Source organism: Zeus faber, assembly GCF_960531495.2.
Source record: "Zeus faber genome assembly, chromosome: 19".
Lineage (NCBI taxonomy): Eukaryota > Metazoa > Chordata > Actinopteri > Zeiformes > Zeidae > Zeus > Zeus faber.
In genome coordinates, this window is record NC_137206.1 from 11,424,864 (window position 1) to 11,446,132 (window position 21,269).

Consider the following 21,269-nt stretch of genomic DNA (forward strand, 5'->3'; position numbering starts at 1 on the left):
ATTATTATTATTAATAATAATAATAATAATAATAATAATAATCAAGTAATAATAAATATTTGTTTTTATTAATAATAATAATAATAATAAAAACAATAATTATATAATAATAACATAATAACATCCCTGACAGGAACAATAACAATTTGAATTATAAGTAGTATTATGAATTCTTATTAATATTCTTATTAAGATCCACATCTGTCAACGCGTTACATCAACGCACATTCTTCCCGGGTCCGGATCAGATGTGTGTGTGTGTATATATATATATATATATATATATATATATATATATATGTATGTATAGATGGGTGAGAGGTAGTTACTAACAATAATACTTCTTATTATCCCCCCTGTCAGAGGTGCAGCATATTAAGGCCTTGACAAAGTTCAAATACCGGGCCGTCCTCTAGACATAATCGAGCGCCCCTTAGCGTCACCGCCCCGCTCAACTCGCCCTTCCCAACACACACACACACACACACGGAACGAAGCCGAGCGCCGTCGCTTGAGCAACGGACTTAAAGCCACAACTGCCCCCGAGTTCCGGGCTCGCCCCTCGGTAAACGCGACCTACCACATCACGGTAAGCACGGGCGTCGTTTTCAAACTTTTTTTTTTTTTTAAATAATCATAATAATTATTATTTTTTTTAATCCCCACCCTGGTACAAACCGCTTCTTTGCTCTTTTGGTTGGCGTTGCGAGCTAATAGACGTTGCCTGCCGCCGCCCTATGTTTACAACCCGACTCCCGAGTCTCCCCCTCAGCGTGTTCCCTCCGTTACTCAGGAGCCCGCGGTGAACTGGCGTGGACGCTGCGTGCACCGTGTACCGGAAACCTTATCTTATCGACTACTGGGAAAAACTAAACAAGTTTAACAACATATCTGTCATATTCTAACTAAATCGGGGGAGGTAGGATATATAGCCCTGGCATACATTTCCTCCCCTTCGTACTGCAGCCCGTGTTTACGATATAGGTGATTCAAATACGCCATTGAGCTTGTCCGAAATCTAGTGTCTCCGGCTTCTCCCAACATTGTCGGTCCAAGTTGACATTTTCCGAGTGGCATTTCTCCCGTTCGACGTGAGCGCAGCGTCGCAGCAAAGCCTAATCCAATTTGCAGGCTGCCACTAGTCGGCTGGTTTTCGCCAGCCGAGCCGCCCACTGCGCAGGGATGGTACTTGCTGTGGGGCCTGTTGGCAGTTGTCAGAGCTAGTCAAACATTGTCGAATGCGTTGCATTTAAGATGGCAGCTACACACACACACACACACTCAAAATAAAATAGATGCAAAATATGTGCTGAACCTGTAAACATGTTACTTCCCATTATTGTCTCCACTTAATTAACACTAACCATTTACTTGACACTTGAACACATTGGCATAACTAATCAAAATCATACGTAACTAAAGTACATGTATGTCATTAACTACTTAAGTGAGACACAAGTGGTTTCGTCATGCTGCTTTGACTGCAGCGTATGAGCTCAACCTTTTATTTCCACCGCAGCGGTCAAACCCGGCCTCGCGTGGTCCGCTGTGTTGGTCTCTGTGGTCCTGTCCCAGCTCTCGCGCCTTCCTCCCTCAGCCATGGCCGCCCAGTGCGTGACCAAGGTGGAGCTGACCGTCTCCTGCGACAATCTGCTGGACAAAGACATCGGCTCCAAGTCGGATCCTCTGTGCGTGCTGCTGATGAGCAGCTCCGAGTCCAAGTGGTACGAGGTCAGTAGGACACCGGGGTCTGGACCAAAGCAAGTCCGGTCGTGGGCATTGGGGCAGCAGAGCCTCTTGGTCTCAGACAGTGTTTCTCAAATGGGGGTACTCTTACCCCTGGGGGTGCTTTGGGGTACCCTGAAAATGGAAAAGAATGTGTTTAAAATTGATTGGTTGTGTGTATAAAATGTAAAAAAACAAACAAAAAAAAACACCTATGACGCACATACAGTCCCTCATTTATGTTCATTTTATTTGTTATTTTTCTCCCAATACCAGTGAAGGGGGTACTCAGCTGAAAAAGAAAGATCTTAAAAAAAATGTGTCTAAAACATGTAAAGTAGCTCTTGTATTGCAAGATCAAATTTGCAAAGCGGATTCTAAGTCATCTTATTCATCACTTCCAGCCAGAGTAGGGTTCATGGGAACAAGCTCAAGTTTCACACCGAAAGTGAGAACTGTGGGCAGTGGAGAAAGTTTTGACTCTTTCTTTTTGAGATTCGGTTCCTGACGACTCACTCAGTAAAGAGAGTTGCTCGGTTTTCCAAGAACAAAACATCCCAGTTATATGTGGGCCCAACACAACAACGGGAATCGGCCTTCCCCGTCGGTTGGGTTAACCCCCCCGGCCCCGGTAGGAAAGCTGAGCAAAGATATGGAGTTTGGGCTGAGGAGTCAGTCGCGTGAAGCAAGGAGAGTCAGGAGGTGTATTTCATATCAGGGTTAGAGGAGATTACAATGTAAAAGAAAGTAAAAAGAAAGGCCATTGTAGCTTCTGCCAAGGCTGGAGAGGAGTGCTGCTGTAGCAGACCATCCACAGACTTTGTTAATGTGTCAGTGGAACGGCCCTATTAGCTGAGGCCCAGTGCGTGCTGTCAACAGCTGAATCTTTTGTTTTCAACCTGAACGGAAAAACTGTTGCCTGGCGAAGTTCCACTTCTCGCAGTTTGTTCTCCACACGGTTCTATAGAAATGCAATCCATCCAAACAATATCTTGGAAGTGAAGAATAATTGCAATAGTAACTGTACACTTATATATATATATATATATATATATATACACACAATGCCCAAAAAGATAATGATAATGTCAAAAAATACATTATCCTATCCTTGTGTCATTTCTACATATCATGTATGTGTGCTCCAAATATAGTGACACAAATAATGGAAATAATGAAAAACGTATTCCTTCTTACAGAATTATCATAATTATTATTATGATTATTATTATGACGATGATTATTATGATTATTATTATTATTAGGGTGGGCTGGATCCCCTATTGTTATTGCTCGAGAAAAGTCTCTGAATTTTTAAAGCTAAATCTATATGAAGGAGAAGAACGGAAGAAGCTACGAATTACGGTTTATTTGTCACATGACACACCGCACTACAACACATGCATATATATACACACACACATGCACTTGCTTTTGCGTGGTGGCCAGTGAAATGTGGCCTCTGCTATGTCCTGTAGATATGCAGGCAGTACACGGTGTACACTTTTTTGCTCTGTGGTGGTTAGAGATTACAAAGTGGGCGTGTGTGTATCTTCAAGTTCAAGAGATTATTTGTCACATACATATACATACGGTCATACATATATGCAGTGAAATGTCATGATACCCAGTGATTACACACAGTAAGCTCTAAAAATACTAAAATGTGCGTAATCGACACAAGGTGGTCGTGTACATTTTACCCGGTAGATGTCTGGAGATCGGTTAGATTTATATTGTATCTCCATGGTCCCCATAACTTTGCCGGATAAATAAAACATACAAAAAAATACAGTCCACAAAAACTGGTGACCAGGTCCAGCCCACTCGATATAAAAGTGAGTGATGGGTTCAAGATCCAGCGAGGCGTCAGAAAAATGGAAGCCGTGATATGCTAATTACTCACAGAAATACCACAATGTATTTCATGGAAACGTAACTTATTGAAAATGTAATTCAAGGAAAAAAATCACCACTAAAATTACTGGGTGACACAGTGCCTGCAGTGCGTCACCCAGGAACAATCATAATTCTTAAAACACCGTTCTTCAGGAATATTTCAGCTGAACTCCAGAAGAGAAACATGCAGACCAATGTTTGTAACTTTTGTAACTTGTGATGTTTCACGGAAACAAAAACTGTAATAAGTACCTAAACAGGAATAAACTGGACCCTGAATATTGCTGCTTGCAGCTATATTTATTATTATTATTATTATTATTATTATTATTATTATTATTATTATTATTGGACAGTTCCAGCTCCTCTTTGGCATTACAGATCCATGGCATGTCCAAGAGACGTCATACCCCAAAGTAGTTTGAAGTGAATTGACAATGTAAATGTTAAAACTCTCTGTAGATTATGAATCAATTATTTTGAATTATTAAATGATGTATGTTATTAAATTATGTGTGTATTAAACTATGTATGAATGTATGTTGAAGGCTATCAGAAGTGGAAAATCGCCGTTCAGAAAGTAAAATTCCACTCCGGGATTTTGAGTCAACCGTGCAGATTTACTAATTAGCATTAAGCCAGGGCTCCCACTGGTGGACTGGATCAGTGCGGGGCTGGAGCATAAACATGGCAAAAACATAAGACTCTAGAGCATCGAGGACACGCGGCGGATTCTAGGATTGTTATATCGGCACCTTTGTCGCTTGTTGTCATGCGTTTTATGTTAAAATGCCTCAACAGTTGGCGCGCACGGAGAAAGTCCAGAATTGCCTGAGCCCCAAATTCTCCAAGAAGTTAACCCTCGACTACTACTTTGAGATGGTTCAGAAACTGAAGTTTGGAATTTATGACATCGACAATAAGACCGTCGACCTGAGCGATGACGACTTCCTGGGAGAGCTGGAGTGCACCTTGGGCCAGGTGAGGCGCTACTCGCAATCTTCTCTTTTGGTGAATACCGCGGTAGAATGTCCACCGGGAGTGCAAACCTCACGACGCAATACCTCTTTCATTCTTAGAAAACAGCGTTTCAGTAAGTGGTGAAATTGGATGGATATTTGATCCATTTCGACAGTAATACTGTTACAATACTGTTATTAGCGTTTCTGTACATGTAGCGTGGTGAAATTCCATTTTTAATCTGAACAGAAAACTGAAATTATAATCTGAACAAGCCAGAAAAAATTTAGAGATGAATTTACTGCGCGAGAATTGTGTGGGATTATTTGGCAAATTGTCGACAATAAAACATTTAAAAACTGAATATTTTTGATGGTCATCCCATCACGTCGAGAATTTTCCCAGATTACATTTTTTTTTCCTTGTTTTCAGAAGTAAAATCTCACCCAACTGACGGATAATGTAAAGCATTTTTATTTTATTTATATTTTTATTTTACATATCACAAACGCCCCACGGCTCTCGGCCAGCTGTGAGCCGGGTAAAATAAAATCAAGGCGAACCTTGTCGGATCGTCACTCCATGCGCTCGAGCTGTGAAATACCTGTGAAATAAGAGCGGTTGAGATCCTTGTCAACAGGAGCTGTGTTGTAACGTCCATTTCCTCCGCAAAGTGAAATCAGAGACCACGTGTCGGCTCTGTGGGCCGGCTTCGGAGTGCCGCGCTCTCGTGGCGAGGGTGCACCGGGTGCGGCTCGGGAAGGCAGGACGCATTACTGCTGCGGGTGTCTCTTTACAAAAATAAATTAATACCAGGGAGGGGGAAAAAAAGGAGAGATGATCCTGTGTCTTTCCTAGGTGGTCTCCAGCAGGAAGCTGACTCGGCCGCTGGTCTTGAAGAACAAGAGGCCGGCAGGAAAAGGCACCATCACCGTGAGTTGGGAGTGCCACAAAATGACCTACGCCCCTGCCGGCGACTGACGGAGTCGGAGCGCAGATAAAGATAGCGGCGAGTTTATCGTAGTATATATCTGACCGATTTGTTTTCGCCGCTCTTCCTGTAGATCATGGCCGAAGAGATAAAGGACAACCGGGTGGTGAATTTCGAGGCGGAGGCCAGAAAACTGGACAACAAGGTACGGGGGCCGCCGCCGACCGCGTCTGTGCCAAAGGGTTTCATCTGAACCCTTGTGGATTCTAGTCAAACAAAAATGTTTATGTTTTTTTTCCTCCTTGATTCTTCCTTTTTGCTTAGGATTTATTTGGGAAGTCCGACCCTTACCTGGAGTTCTACAAGCAGACGGAAACCGGATGGCAGCTGGCCCACAGAACAGAGGCATGGAGGCAGTGGGACTAAGGGAGGAGTATATGAAATCCATATACTCCACTCTACCGTAATACCGACCTCTATATCAAAATATCTAGTATTGGTGAAAGATGGATAGATTGATATACTTTATTCATCCCGAAGGGAAATTGCACTGGCAGCATCAGCTTATATAACAAAATAGATAACAATAACAATAATAATAATAATTATAATAATAATAATAATAAAGCAATGGAATTAAATGAAAGAAGAAAATGGCAATATGTGGAAATATACACTAAAACCTAACAGTTAACTGTACACAATAAAATATGACAATATACACGAAACCTAATTTAAAACAACAAAATATACAACCAAAAAAAGTCAGAAAAACTTTCACAAAATTAATGCAAACATTTAAACAAAAACAATATTAAAAAAAATTCAACAAACCTCTGCTTTGCGCCCCTCGCCGCTGCCTCCTTATTGCGTCGGCTCTGGTCGGCCGCGAACCAATGAGCAGAGCCAGCATACAAAAAAAACCCCAAAACAATAAATGAGTAAAAAAATAAAAATACAAGGAAAAAAGTACGGCGCGGCTGAGACAGGCGGCAGAGCCGGCGCTGGAAGTACATGAGGATGAACTGGTGAATATCAGCCGTAGTTGGAGCCATTTCGGTGAAATAACATCTGTGTAAACCCAGCGTTTCCACCGCAGCCGCTTCCATCGCCTCGCCTCCATTAGTGCAGAGGTAGAGCCAACACGGTTCAGAAAGGGAGGAAAGTGTGAAGCCCTTTGAGACTGTGCAGCAATTTAAAGGCGGTGTGAAATAAACCGCTGGTGGTGGTGTGTTTTTTGGTATTTAAATTTTTCTTTTTTTTTTTTTTTTTCTCCAAGGTGGTGAAGAACAACCTGAACCCCACGTGGAAGCCGTTCCGAATCCCGCTGCACTCTCTCTGCGGCGGGGACGAGGAGAAACCTATAAAGGTACGCGCCCGAGACCTTTCAGCACAAGCTGCGATCGAGGCCGTCGACGGTATATGTACTAAAAAAAAAAAAGAAAAAATCCTCCGTCTCCGTGGCGTTATTTTTCGACCGCAAATCTATCGATTTCTTTTTGTTTTAATTTATTTTTTTGTTACTCTGCCGGTTGATTTTTACCGTTCGGTACTTTTCCTCCCAAGTCCGCCCTGCGCTTGTGCCTCGTATTAACCCAAATAATAAGAGCGGACCCCGAGCGCAAAAGACGACCGGGATGTGATGAGTGCCGGTTTGTTTCTCAAGCCTTCTTTGTTTTCAACCTCAAGCAAGCACCAGAGAGCCGCCCCCAGCGTCGCTGGACAAGTGAGTTTACCCAGGGCCACACGGTGCTTTTAAATTTATTTTGATTTTTTTGGGCTTTCCAGCTAACGGGTGAGGCGTGAGTGTGTGTTTTGACGAGAAGATGAAGTAGACACTAGGTCCATTTCATCAGACACAAATCTCTCATCGACCTCTGTTTCCTCTCTGTCGACACCGCTCTCCGTCTCGCCTCGTCTTCGTGCACAAGTGTGTTTTTGACTTTGTCCCCCATTTGCATGCGTTCTCATGGACCCTCTCAAAGTGTCGTCGTTCTCTGCAACCCCCCTCACTTGGATGGACTTGGCGTGAAGCTTTGCGTATGGATGCACACGAGGGAAGGGCGGGTTTGCCGGGCGGATCATTCAAATGATTCTTCCATTTTTGTTTATTTATCCCCCCCCCCCCCCCCCCCCATTTCCAACCTTCTCCCAGGTGGAGTGCTACGACTACGATAATGACGGCTCGCACGACCTCATCGGGTCCTTTGAGACCACGCTCACGCAGCTGCAGCGAGGCTCGCGAACCTCTCCGGTGTGTGTGTGTGTGTGTGCGTGCGTGCGTGAGTGTGCGCGCGCGATCGTTGCATTTTTTTTGTTTCGACACCAACCCCTCTGCTTGTTGACATTTCCCCCTGCGCAGGCAGAATTTGAATGCATCAACAGCAAGAAAAAGCAGAAGAAGAAGGGCTACAAAAATTCCGGCGTGCTGAGCGTGAAGCTGTGCCAGGTGAAGGAGCAGCCTTGATTTTCATGTGGTTGTACTGCGTGAATAAACGTTGTTTGTTTGTTTATTTTTATCTTTTGACGTTGCGTACTCTCCGTCATTATCTATACGCCAATGGATATGTCGCGATCTTCAAGGTGGTGAAGGAGTACACGTTCTTGGATTACATCATGGGAGGCTGTCAGCTCAACTTCACTGTGAGTTCCACGTCCAGCGCTCGTCTCTCAGCGACCCTGTGCACCTCGCGGAAAACGGAAATTGAAAGTGTGTGTGTGTGTGTGTGTGTCCGTGTTTGTGTGTGTGTCAGGTGGCCGTGGACTTCACGGGCTCCAACGGAGACCCCAAGTCCCCTCACTCCCTGCACTACATCAGTCCGCAGGGCGTCAACGAGTACCTCACGGCCATCTGGTCAGTGGGGAACGTCATCCAGGACTACGACAGGTAACCAACCCCGCCCGGGTCCTCAGACCCTTATCCCCTCCTTGCTCCTGCCATGCAACCGTACGCCAATGGGTCGGTTTTTGTTTTTTTTTGATCACTACCAACTCCGCTTCAATCGATTTATTTAAATCCCTGTGATTTTATTTTTTATTTTTTTAATGCTACACTAGAGTGACTTTTTGCTGCATTTACGCTTTCTCAACATTCAATTCCGGTTCCGTCAACGTTCACATCTCACTGTCGGTAGGACTTTGATTGGCCGGGTGTTTCGCGTTCAGTGCGGCTACCAATGGCGATAGTACAATACACTGAACTTAATCAACTTTATTGTAGTGGTACTCAACCCGACAGACCCCTGTCTCAGTCGGACGGTTGGAAGGGGTCTTGCTGATGGGGGAACGGTTTCTCCCAGAGAGAGACGCACTGAGTCGAAGCGGAGTTCAGAGCGGAGTTTTTTTATCTTTCAATCATATTTTTATTTTCAAAATCTGAATGTCAGTTGTCACCTTTGGATAAAATAGGCACACGTTCTGAACGTGTCCTCATTTGTCGAGTCCGAGTGAGTCTTTATTATCATAACCCACCGAAGACAGCGCGATCGATGCGGGTAGAAGTGTTGTCGGCTTTGATTTAGAGGGATCATGTGGCGCTTGTATATTTCTAGGAAAGGAAGATTACTTTATACATTTTAGAAAAACATAAAAAACTGGCGATTATGACGTTTTGTTTTTTTTTGTTTTGTTTTTTGTGTGTGTGTCGATGACCCTCGATAAGAAATTAAATAACCGGCCAAGCCCTTAACGTACAGAGTGCATTAATAGTTCTCTTTGGGTTGTTTTCTTTTGGGGAAGGAATGCAATGGTTTGGGCGAGTTTATAAAGATCTTTTAGATGACTCTGGTAGCGGGGAGGGATCTTTGGCGCCATCTGCAGGTGGGGAGAGCCAGCACCGGCGACCGAAAGTGGACGCAGGTGTCTTTTGCCGGGGCGGGGTCGAGACGGACCAGAAGGCAGGTGGCACAGAAAACCAGACTGTGCTGGGCGTTTATTTCAACACACAAATAACAGGGCCTTTTTAGACCAACCGGAAACTTTGTGTTTGTGGACACGTGCCCGCTACGTCGCCGCACAGGGATGGAGCTCGGTCCAGAACGGTGCCTTTCAAGGACCGAGAGAACGCGGTTGGAAATGAAAAGGCGTTCATTGAGGATCTCTGGATCTCCCCAGGTCTCCATTGTCCTGTCCTCTCTAACCCTAACACACCAGAGTTCAAGAGGAAATACGCAAATTGGTTTATTTGCTTATCAAAAATTTAAAATAGGGATGTAGGTTTGCGTTTAAAGAAAGTGAGTGATAAGCGCCTCCTCCTCTCTCTGCAGTGACAAGATGTTCCCGGCCTTTGGCTTTGGGGCCCAGATCCCTCCCGCGTGGCAGGTAAACCCGCACGGGCACACACAGGACTGCAAATCTTTATAAGTGTTCATCCAGTTTGTCCTGCAGTGCGAACAAAATAGTTGACAAATGAATAGCTTTTTTCTTTTTTGTTGTCTTTCCGCTTAATGCATGCCACAGGTATCACATGAGTTTCCTCTCAACTTCAACCCCGCAAATCCATTTTGTGCAGGTAAAGTTTACATGATAAGGGCTGCGGGGGGTGGTGGGGGGTGTATTCCAGAAATAAACTACTTCTGGAATGTATATATTTGTTATATTTTACCCATGTGCAGAATCGGAATGAGTTTATTCCGCCAAGTGCATTTTCATACAGGATCGGATTGGTGCACTTCTCTACAGATAATAAGCATTATGAAAACAGTTTATTAGTCTTAAAATTTCAATTAAATTACATTTAAAATTAAATAGAAAAAGCCAAATATACAAGATTTGTATAATTCTATGCACAGAATAAGTTGGTATAGGCATAAATGATCAATTATTACTATGTACTATGCACTTAGGTTTTTTTGTGTAATTCCACTGGGGCAACTGTAGTTGCACAGGTTTGAAATATAAGGCTGTTGTTTAAGATTAGATAGAAGTACCTGCAAATTACAAATTACCTGCATGAGTAAAAATCTTGTTTGACATACTTTACACCGGGAATGTGCTTAATAACGTCATTAAACCTTTTATAAGGACAAATTTTTCCCCACTGTGGCTTTGGTCAGATTTTCCTCTTAAACCCTGTACACAGGACCGGTTGTGGCCACATGGCTCCGCATTAAATCGCATGTGTAGATTATGTTTGCTCTGGTGACCTTTCATAAACATGTCACGGGTCTATTCTGGGTCTAGGCCGAAGCACCAAGCTCCAAGTGCTCTGCAGAGACTCCGAGTACCTCCATCAGGGTTTTCTATGAAAGTACACACCGTGACCCCAGCAGACCTGCGCTCACTTAACAGCGATTAAATAAATGTTACAGAGTCAGTTTGCTTATTTACGTGGACGCTATTAAAAAAATAAATTAAATTAAAAAACCCTTTGATCGATTGGCCTTCAGGGAAGAAAGCCGGCTTTCCCGAAAACCCCTCAGGTTCTCCTCCATGTCCGTTTATGCGTTTGAAGAGTCCCACGCGTGTGTTTGCGCCTCTCTTCCCCGCGTCCAGGGATCGAAGGCGTGGTGGAAGCCTACAGGGTGTGTCTTCCCCAGGTGAAGCTCTACGGCCCCACCAACTTCTCTCCCGTCATCAACCACGTGGCCTGCTTCGCCAAACAGGCCCTCCAGCAAACCACCGCTTCGGTGAGTGTGTCAGGCCCGTCAGCCTCCTGGGGCCCCGGGGCCTACTTGGTTTTAACATTGTCCACGCACAGTGTACATTAACATTTATGTATCCTATGTGTAGAACAAGCAAACACACACACACACACACACACACACACACCTTACAACTGGGTTACATTCTATCATTATATAATACAGGGGTTATTGTTTTGGGGTTGTTTTCCACATCACTTGTTACATGTCTGGTTGTAATTCAGAAATTACAGATTTATCAGATGCTCTCTCTCTCTCTCTCTCTCTCTCCCTCTCCCTCTCCCTCTCCCTCTCCCTCTCCCTCTCCCTCCCTCTCCCTCTCCCTCTCCAAACTGTCCACCTTTCATTAAACTGTGTGTCCTGTCATTATAACATCATTTCGATTGTTATTATTTACGGATGTTTTTTTGGGGGGGGTTTTTCCACTGAGTATATTGCTCTTACTATACTACACTCAACCGTTCTTCACGGGTCGGAGGGTTCCTTCTTGAGCCCCCTTAATGTTATGTTTTATGTTTTATGTTATGTTTCTTTTTTTTCCTCCCCCTTCCTACTTCTTCGACTTCCTCCTTCTGGCCAAGCCCCCCAGAATGGCAATTATTGGGATTCTTGGTATTATTACATTAACGACTCCCATCAATCAGGCCGTATGCCCCTCTCTCCCAAAGTTATCCAACGATGGCCACCTACAGAATATGTGTGCACAGCCGGCTACATCCTGACCACGTCCTCCCCAGCGGGTTCACCCCATTCAACATGAGTTCCAGTGGAACTCTCTTGCAGAGAGTTCCACTGGAACTCTCTGCAAGAGCATCAGAGAAAATGTCAATCCAGACTTCCTCTCTAATCTCCTTCTCAAGTTCCCCTCTCCATTTCTGTCTAGCGAGAGCTGTGTTATCTCGCTTCATGGCTGACATGGTCCTATATGTACGTGTTAGTTTTTGGTTTCCCAAAATGTCGGTTACATTCCTAGTTGACTTTTCTCATTAAGACCTTATTCAAGATTGAAGATTCAAGAGGTTTATTCGTCACATACATATACATACTTTCATACATATATGCAGTGAAATGTCAATGCAAGGCACCCAGTGATTACACACAATATGTTCTAGACTGAACACAGTAGCTACCTAAGAATTTCTACTTGACTAACTAACTGGTTCCTAAAACGTAATGCAGTAAGTCGAATACTATAGAATAAAATATATAGAATAAAATAAGAACTCAAGGGTAATGCAGGGTGGGGGTACAGAATAGATAAAGGGAATAGGCTTATGTACTGTATATTGGATAGACTTATGTATATGGGATATGGTATTTAGGTATTTACAGATATTTGCATTAAAGTGGCATGTGAATAAAGTGAGGTAGTGTATATAGTGTGTGTCTAATATCCTGTTGGAGGACGGTTGAACCACGGACGGTTGTAGCTTTGGTTTAGTTTATTTTCTTCCATTTATTTTTTCGTTTGATTTGGTCGGTTTTGCCAAGCCATGTGAATCACATTGTCCTTTCGTGTCGGGGCTGTTGAAGGTTCGGATCAAAAGACGCGGGAAAACTGAACGACGCTTGTGGAGGAAGACAGGGCCTGTGTGAGCCCCTCCTTAAAATAGTGTGGGGCCATTGTGCCAGCAGGTGGAAGTGTAGGGCAGGCATACAATTGGAAAAAGATATTCAATTGGGTACAACTTTCATCTGAGGTTGGGAAGTCTTTGAATAGCCCTTGAGCAGCAGAACTGTAAATTTGGGGGAACAAAAAAACAACCAAAAAAAAAAAACTTGCGTCCACCCTTTAGGAGCCAATACCCGAACAACCTTGATCGCGGTGAGCAGAAGCTATGGAGAGATGCAATGCTTTTATAAATAGAGTTGTTTGTATTGTCTCTTATCTCCCCGCAGCAATACTTTGTGCTGCTCATCATCACCGATGGCGTGATCACCGACATGGACCAGACGCGCAACGCCATCGTCAACGCCTCCCGTCTGCCCATGTCCATCATCATCATCGGGGTGGGGGAGGCGGACTTCAGCGCCATGGAGTTCCTGGACGGGGACGACGGGCGTCTGCGCTCCCAGACCGGCGAGTCGGCCATGAGGGACATAGTCCAGTTCGTGCCCTTCCGGCAGTTCCAGAACGTAAGAGAAACTTGTGCTTTTCCCGCATGTAGCCGGTTGGTTTGAGGTTTTGCATTTAAAGGAGGCCGTCAGTTTTGGTTATACTTTGCACACATTTCCATCAGCATGCCTTTTTCACGCTTTGTTAATCTGCTTCTGCTTTGATTTAAAAATGTGATTACGCTCCAATTAGAAACCCAAAGCCGCATCGATCTTTGACCCTTTGACCTGGCGCAAGTTCAGTGTGTCCCAACCTTTTTTCTTCCACAACACGTTATGTTTTATAATAATAAAATTAATTTTTAATTAATAATAAATAAATATATTTTTAATAATAGTTTGTAACTATTGTGCATAATCTCCGGGTGCGTTGCAAAGACATTTCACTGCATATATGTATGAAAGTATGTATATGTATGTGACAAATAAACCTTTTGAATATTGAATCTTATATATCAAACATGTTACATCCAAAGGCACCATTGTTAAAATAGTCACTAGGACTCGGGATTGTCCGACCCATGTGGGGCTCCAGGCGCGCCTGGGCTTCCTCCGCTCTCTCCCGGGCCACTGTGCTCTCCGGCCGGGCAGCAGGGATGAGGCCCCATTATTCATTGTATTTATTTATCACTTTTGTTTACATATCTTCTGTTTTATTTATTCAGTGTTTAAAGTATAGCCATGAGAATACACTTAAAACTGTAAATTGAGCATTATTAATGTTATAATTATTGAATATATAGCATGAGCATTATCGACGTCGATCAATATTAAAAAAAAACATAACGTGATAACATTTTTGGCTATATCGTCCAGCCCCCAATACTTTCCCTTTCTCTGTCCATTTTCACCAGTCGTGTTGTGAATATTGAAAAGCGATAACCATTTTTTTCCAATGGCAGAACATGTTCATTGATACGTCAACAAACAGTGGGGAGCTGGTAATGGAATGATACTCGCTGCGTAGCTGTTACGGCTGCTTACATAAATAAATAAACAGAGCAGCAAGAAAAAAATCGGGGAAAGTCAAACCAATATAACGAACGTCGTCGCCGGCGACGTTCGTTGTCGTGACTTCCTGGCGCTTGATTACAGCTTTGATTGCGGAAACGCAAGCGGGCCGATCGGCACGGTAGCACTTCGGCCTCGGCGCAATCGTGGAAATAAGGCTATTGACTGTCTATTTAACCGCTAAAACATGTGCAACTGTGCTTACTATCACGGCCGACTAACAGTCAGTGATGATTCATTCGTAGCGAACACATGTTTTTTGGCGGACGCTTTTGTCCAAAGTGACTGACACCAACGCAGCCACCAGGAGCGGTTAGGGGCTAAGTGTCTTACTCAAGAACACTTGCAACATGCTACTGGGAGGACCCGGGGATTGAACCGGCGGCGAACTTCCGACTATTAGACGGCCCGATCTACCTCCTGAGCTGCGGCCCTCCTTGTAACTCGGGTGTTGGGAGTCACTCTAGCAAAAGAGTCAATCTTGGACTCAAACTAAAAAAGAATACTGAGGACTTAATGAGAGTCCAAGGCAAAAAAAAAAAAGAAAAATGTTTTTAAAGGCCAAAGCGTTTGGCATAATTCATATTGAATGGGACAGACAGTTAGTTTCATTCAGTCGGTGTAACGCGCAAAGAGTCAGATAAGGGAACGTCTCTTTTTTACAGAATGACTCGTCAGGAACCGTAGAGTCGAACCCTTCATCACTACGTGTAATCGTCACTCTCAGAGTGGGACTTGCTCTGAACACAGAGCGGCTATTCTGGCCGGAGCTGCCGTACAACATTATTTATCTCTGCCTTGCAATTTTGAACACAAGAGCTAATTTCCCTCTACTATTTTTTTTTCTTCTTTTTTTTTTAAAGTGGAATTTGACCAAAAATAAATAAATGAGCGGCACACCTGGCGAGCTTTCAAGGCACAGTGGTTGAAAAGCACTGCGCTAGTTCACCTCTGTGCCCTGTGTTATCCATCTCGTTTCAGGCTCCCAGCCAGGCTCTTTCCCAGAGCGTATTGGCCGAGTTACCGCAGCAAGTGGCTACCTTCTTCAGCTTATTTAAACTGAAGCCTCCCCAAGAGCCCAATTCTTCATAGGGGGTACCCTGTATTTTTTAAATTCCTTACTTCCTCCCTAACCTACATGAATGAATGTGGGACTTGACCCTTGCATGTATCACTGAATGCAGCGCATGCAGCTTCATAATCAGCTCTCCAGGTTCTTACCAGGTCCTTGATATGCGGAATAGATACACTGATATCAAACAAAGACGTTGAGACTAACATTATATTATATTTTAATGAAATTGATTATATTTGTTTTGCGTGAAGCCCTTGAAATTTGAAAAAATTGTGCCTGAAAAGTGCTTGGAAGTCCATGAACCTCATTTTGTAACGGCAGAATGAACCCCGTCTCTCCAACTTTCCCCATGGAGCGAGAAAGGAGTGGGTCAAGTCCTGTTGTACTCTGATCGCTTTGAGGCGTCACAGCAAGTCACGATCACCAGAGTCCAATTGAAAATATCCACCCACTCATTTCCAGCAATGTGGTTGATATAGATTCACGATTCTTGACAATTTACAGTATTAGAGTATTAGAATAAAAAGTGAAGTAAAAATGACATTGTCAAATGTATATTAATAGCCGAAAAACATGAAAAAAATATAGAGCAGAATTAATCATATATATATATATATATATATATATATATATATATATATATATATATATATAAAATTATACAAAATGTGTATATACTACTATGCACAGGATAAATTATTGCTATAGGGTATAACTTATAAATATGAATGATAACTATGTGCTTACTAACTTATTACATTAGATACAGTGTTATACTTCAGTGTTTCCCACACTTTGTTCGGCCACAGCGCACTTTTTACGATGAAATAGTCCCACGGCACTATACCACAATCCTGCCCACTGACAACATCACAAACATGTAGATATTGTGCTTATCATAAATATGGCCGTAAATTTGGCTAACAGTTCTCCTTCTCAGTGTGAAACAGGATTTTGTCCCGATGAACATAGAGCTGGTATTCTGGCCGGAACTGGTGAATTCAATTGCAATTTCGATTGGATTTTGATTCATTTTAATTCATTTTATTTTAGGTAGCTATGCAGGCCTGTAAGTAACTGGGCGTTGTCATTGTGCTGCCGTGTTGGCAAACTGCAGCTCACGCGACGGGAGTGATGCGTATGTGTGCGTAGTTGTTTCATATCCATTGTTGCCGCTGCCTTTTAAAATGCCATTAATCTCACTCTTCATCACTTTCCTGCTCGTTCAAGTCACGCTCATAAGTGATGAAAACAATAAGTCGACTGCTACATGCTCTTTACCTTTGGATGTTTATTTATTTTTTAATAACTTTGGTGACAACCGCTCACTCCGATCGTTTTGTTTTTTTTGTTTTTTTTGGGGGGGGGGGGGGGTTCTCTTCCTTTTCTCTGCCTCCTCCTCAGGCTCCCCGAGAAGCCCTTGCGCAGAGCGTGCTGGCGGAAGTGCCGGCACAGGTGGTGGCATTTTTCAATGCCATGAAGCTGAGCCCCTCCAACGCCAACGCTCCTCCAGCCCCCGCGGCGGCCCTCTGACACCACACCCAGAGGAACGACGGGCACCGGAACCCAAAAAGCCACCCCCGAGGAACCCCATCCTCCCCACCCGAGGACCAGGAGATCAGCCCTCAACTGTATTTTCCGAAGAGGCTGCCTACCAGACGTCTCTCTCTCTCTCTCTCTCTCTCGAGCAAATCAAAAGTTGCATTCCATTTCAGGTGTGCTCCATTCTCAGTTAGGCGTTTTGGCTAATTGGATTATAGAATCACTTGGTGTGTGTGTGTGTGTGTGTGTGTGTGTGTGTGTGTGTGTGTGTGTGTGTGTGTGTGTGTGTGTGTGTGTGTGTGTGTGTGTGTGTGTGTGTGTGTGTGTGTGTGTGTGTGTGTGTGTGTGTGTGCGCGCGCGCCGTTTTGGACATGAACATCCTCGTTTGATGCGGCTTTACGCAGAGCCACATCAGTTTACGACTCTACTAATGATGTACATATTTGCACATATACCACCACATCAGGTTCTTACCCAAATAGTTGGCTCTCAGTTATGTATATTCTATAGTTTAACATCGCTTTGTTATTCCATTGCTTTATTATGTACCTTTTTTTTTCTCTCTTTTGCGCACGCTGGCTAGCCTATCAAACGCTATGCATTGCAAAGATGTCAGTCACACAATATTTGGTGCAAAGTGCCAAGATCTATTATATGAACGATTTCTGAGAGGGTGTTATCAAATAACAAATTGTTGAGTGTATTATCAAAGTACCACTAGGCCAATAACTCCAGTTCTCTCTTTTAAACTTCCCCAGATATTAAACATATGTTAGTAAAATAGTATTTGTCAGTATTATTCATCTAACTACAATTAGTTTAGTGTTTCCTGGAAGAGTGTGACTGGACCGTCTCTGTCATGACTCATGGTAGAACGTTTTAAATAGGTGTGCGACGGTGTGAGAACACATTTGCGCATTATTGCTGGTCAACCTCGCGTGACACTGCAGTGCTTATAATACGATATCACCTTCTGGAAAGCGGTCCTGCCGGTTCTGCTGTTCTAATATGACCTAGAAATTAAAACATTGAAATGTTATTTTTACTGGATGTGTTTTTCTTCAGTGTGAGGCGCTTTGTGAGAAGCTTGGGTCCTCGATTAAAGAACACGTAGTAACTGTTTGTATTATATTTAGTAACTGTTTAAGGAACTTTCAGTACACGGCTCCTGGCCACAGGCGATCACTGGTCTGAATTCAGATAATAGTCCACGACGTACTTTGCATATGTTCCAATACCTTTAGTAGTTCGTACCTTGAGCACTTTTTGTGCTTGTTTGCTGTACGGCTTGCGTCCCTTCGGGTGTTAAAGGTCCCACGACGACCCTACACCCCATGCTACCAGATGGAAGGAATGAGGAAAAAATATATAATAGGAATAAAAACAAAAATCTTAAAATGTAAAACAAAAACCTATTATTTTTATAATTATTATTATTATTGTTATTATAATTGTTATTGTGTTATTGTTACAATAATAATAATATTCCTTGAATTTTCCACAGATCTCAAGATCTTATATCAAGTGGATCTTCTACAGTTAGAACAGAAATGCTAACGCTATAAATTAGATGTTGCTGAAGTTTGCGGCCGCCTTGTGGAACAGCAGTGCATACAAATTAAAGAAGCCTGAGTGTCGCAGAGACCCCACCCTCACACTAGGATCAAACTGTTTTGTTTGAACGGAGGGAAAAGTGAAATGAATCAATGACGCTTCACTGTATGATTTAAAGTGTAACAGGACTTAGTTGTTTTATGAAGGCCCTCCTCCCAGATCCCTCGTCAGTTATGTGGCCGTTCTTTTATCATTATTTTTTTTTTGGAGACATCAAATTAAAATAAGATTATGAAGCTCTCTCAACCATGAAATAAACTCGGATTCATCACAACCAGTGTAAAGCGTGACCATGTCAACATTAAATCGGTTGCAATTAAGGATTTGAAATAAATAGAGCAGTGAGCAAGCGGACAGTCCTCTATGGGAAGTCGTGGTTTCTATTTTTATTTTTTGTTGTGTTTTGTTTATTAATTGGAGTGGCATTGTTTCAAAAGTTTCATTTTTTCAGAGCTTTCGAACCCATAAATAACATTTGATTTAAGTATCAGGCCTTTGCGCAGAATCGGAATCTGAATCAGAATCATCTTTATTGCCAATTAAGGTTACATGTACAAGGAATTTGTCTTGGGGTGTGTGTGTGTGTGTGTGTGTGTGTGTGTGTGTGTGTGAGTGAGTGAGTGTGTGAGAGAGAGAGAGAGGGAGGGAGTCAGTCAGTGGTCAGTCATACCGAAATATGATGACTGAGAGCTAAAATACTAAAAAATTACACAATTAATAGACAAAACACTGTTTGAAGATCATCGCCCGACCCGGCCCCGAGCCTCGAGCGCCCATCCATGTAGCTGAGTGTGCTCAGCGCAGGGCACCCTGATGTTAGCCCCCTACCTGTTGACGCCAGCAAGCCGCCAGATATATGGGCCCTTCAATACCCCCGGCACCCGGGGCACCCGTCACAGAGAAGCCGTGCAGCGGGAGCAATGTCCGACAGCTGCCCCCTGCACCCCAACACACCCACAAAAGCAAGCGGTCCCCCAGGGCCCACGGAGGGCCCACCCTGCACTGCCAGCTCCCAGCACACCAGAAACCACCAGGCGAAAGCCGCCAGGACTCGAGCCCAGCTGGCAGGGGGCCCACCCGTCCGTCCCCCCGGGCCGGTCATGTATGTTTGTGTGTGAAGTGTCCAACGGTGAGTTTACAGGACTTATCCCAATTGGTGGGGATGGTAGCTCAGGAGGTAGAGCTGGTCGTCTAGTAATCTAAAGGTTGCTGGTTCGATCCCATGATCCTGCTCCTCCTGCTAGCATGCTGTAGTGTCCTTGAGCAAGACACTTAACCCCTAATTGCTCCTGATGGCTGCGTCCGTCGGTGTTTGAATAATTGTAAGTCGCTTTGGATAAAAGCGTCTGCTAAATGCAATGTAAAATGCAATGTTCCGCTGTATAAGGTCAGCACTATGTCGTGGTACCTCCAAGCAGCGGAAAGGGCCCTGAAGCTGCATAGACACCCCTCGGCCGCAGGAAAGCCCCAAGCAGCCACAGAAGACCTCCGGTCCCCCAGAGAAGCCGGAAGCCCGCACACCCGGCTCTGTGGAGCACAACCCAGTCCCAGGGACAGACCGCAGGCCGGGAGCCAGGCCCCGCGCCGACCCACCGGTACCCGGGGCACCCGCCACAGAGAAGCTGTGCAGTGGTAGAAATTTCCAACAGCCACTCCCCACACACACAAAAGCAAGCAAGCAAGCAACACACAGTGTGTGTGTGGGACATGAACATCCTCGTTTGATGCGGCTTTACGCAGAGCCGCATCAGTTTACGACTCTACTAATGATGTACATATTTGCACATATACCACCACATCAGGTTCTTACCCAAATAGTTGGCTCTCAGTTGTGTATATTCGGTAGTTTAATATAGCTTTGTTATTGCATTGCTTTATTTTGTACCTTTTCTTTCTCTTTTTTGCGCACGCGGGTGAGGTGTCTTGGAATGAGTGGAGTCCCAAGACAGTAGAAACAGAAACAGAAACAGTCTTTATTCGTCACGCAACACACCACACTACTATGCACATGCTTTTTTTGATGATGGCTGGTGAAATGGATCCTCTGCTTTTGACCCACCCTGGCTTGTCCTTCCTCCGGGGGCACAGCCAGGAGCAGTGGGCAGCATACGTGGACGCGCCCGGGGACCAGGTGATAAATGTTCATCGCTGGTCAGACGATGGGTGCATGTTTTTGAGGGGGGTCCTTACTGACGTGAGGTGGAGGAAACCCCATGTGAGCACGGGGAGAACATGCAAACTCCACACAGAAAGGCTCCTATTTGGGAGATAACCCAAATAGTACCCATTGTATAAGATAATTATTAACAGACGGTGCCCGGGGTCTCAAGAAAGAGGGAGAGAGAGAGAGAGAGCATTGTCAGGGGTCCCGGTGATAAGGGAGGTGAAAATGTGAATGGTGACCTATGTAGGGGAATCAGATGGTCAATGTTGTCTCTGGCAAAGCATAAAAGCACCTGCCCGAGTTTCATTCAACAGAGAATCCATCCGGCTCGGTTCTCTCCTAGACGTCCATGGGAAGTCTAGTCTGATGCTGTTCTTTTGTAATAAATCTATTATTTTACTCAAGTCAGCATCAGCGGTCACTCCTCCTTCAAATTACACATCAAATTCATCAAGAAACTACACTGGCCAGCCTATCGAAAACCCTATGCATTGCAAAGATGTCAGTCACACAACATTTGGTGCAAAGTGCCAAGATCTATTATATGAACGATTTCTGAGAGGGTGTTATCAAATAACAAATTGTTGAGTG

General features: G+C 43.9%; 1 protein-coding gene across 2 annotated transcripts; it reads left to right on the top strand.

The window, feature by feature from the left end:
• Positions 1-458: 458 nt before the first annotated feature.
• On the top strand, positions 459-18,035 carry LOC307245226 (copine-3-like). Of its 2 annotated transcripts, XM_080020687.1 has the most exons (17): positions 459-589; positions 1,520-1,731; positions 4,426-4,605; positions 5,443-5,517; positions 5,649-5,720; positions 5,840-5,920; positions 6,795-6,884; positions 7,671-7,769; positions 7,878-7,964; positions 8,099-8,158; positions 8,269-8,402; positions 9,781-9,835; positions 9,974-10,025; positions 11,009-11,142; positions 13,057-13,293; positions 15,265-15,378; positions 16,763-16,903. In XM_080020687.1, exons 2-16 carry the CDS (start codon positions 1,600-1,602, stop codon positions 15,373-15,375), a joined length of 1,599 nt encoding a protein of 532 aa, XP_079876813.1. In that variant the 5' UTR covers positions 459-589; positions 1,520-1,599; the 3' UTR covers positions 15,376-15,378; positions 16,763-16,903. The 2 variants fall into 2 exon arrangements, with proteins under 2 accessions (XP_079876813.1, XP_079876812.1); XM_080020686.1 differs by lacking the exon at positions 15,265-15,378 and having other exon boundaries at positions 16,763-18,035.
• The last annotated feature ends 3,234 nt before the right edge of the window (positions 18,036-21,269 follow it).

Excerpts from the sequence above, each read along its gene's own strand:
- LOC307245226 (XM_080020686.1), top strand. The coding sequence starts at position 1,600 with ATGGCCGCCCAGTGCGTGACCAAGGTGGAGCTGACCGTCTCCTGCGAC. Across the intron at positions 5,721-5,839 it reads CCAGAAAACTGGACAACAAG|GATTTATTTGGGAAGTCCGA; the intron begins GTACGGGGGCCG and ends CTTTTTGCTTAG. Across the intron at positions 7,770-7,877 it reads GAGGCTCGCGAACCTCTCCG|GCAGAATTTGAATGCATCAA; the intron begins GTGTGTGTGTGT and ends CCCCCTGCGCAG.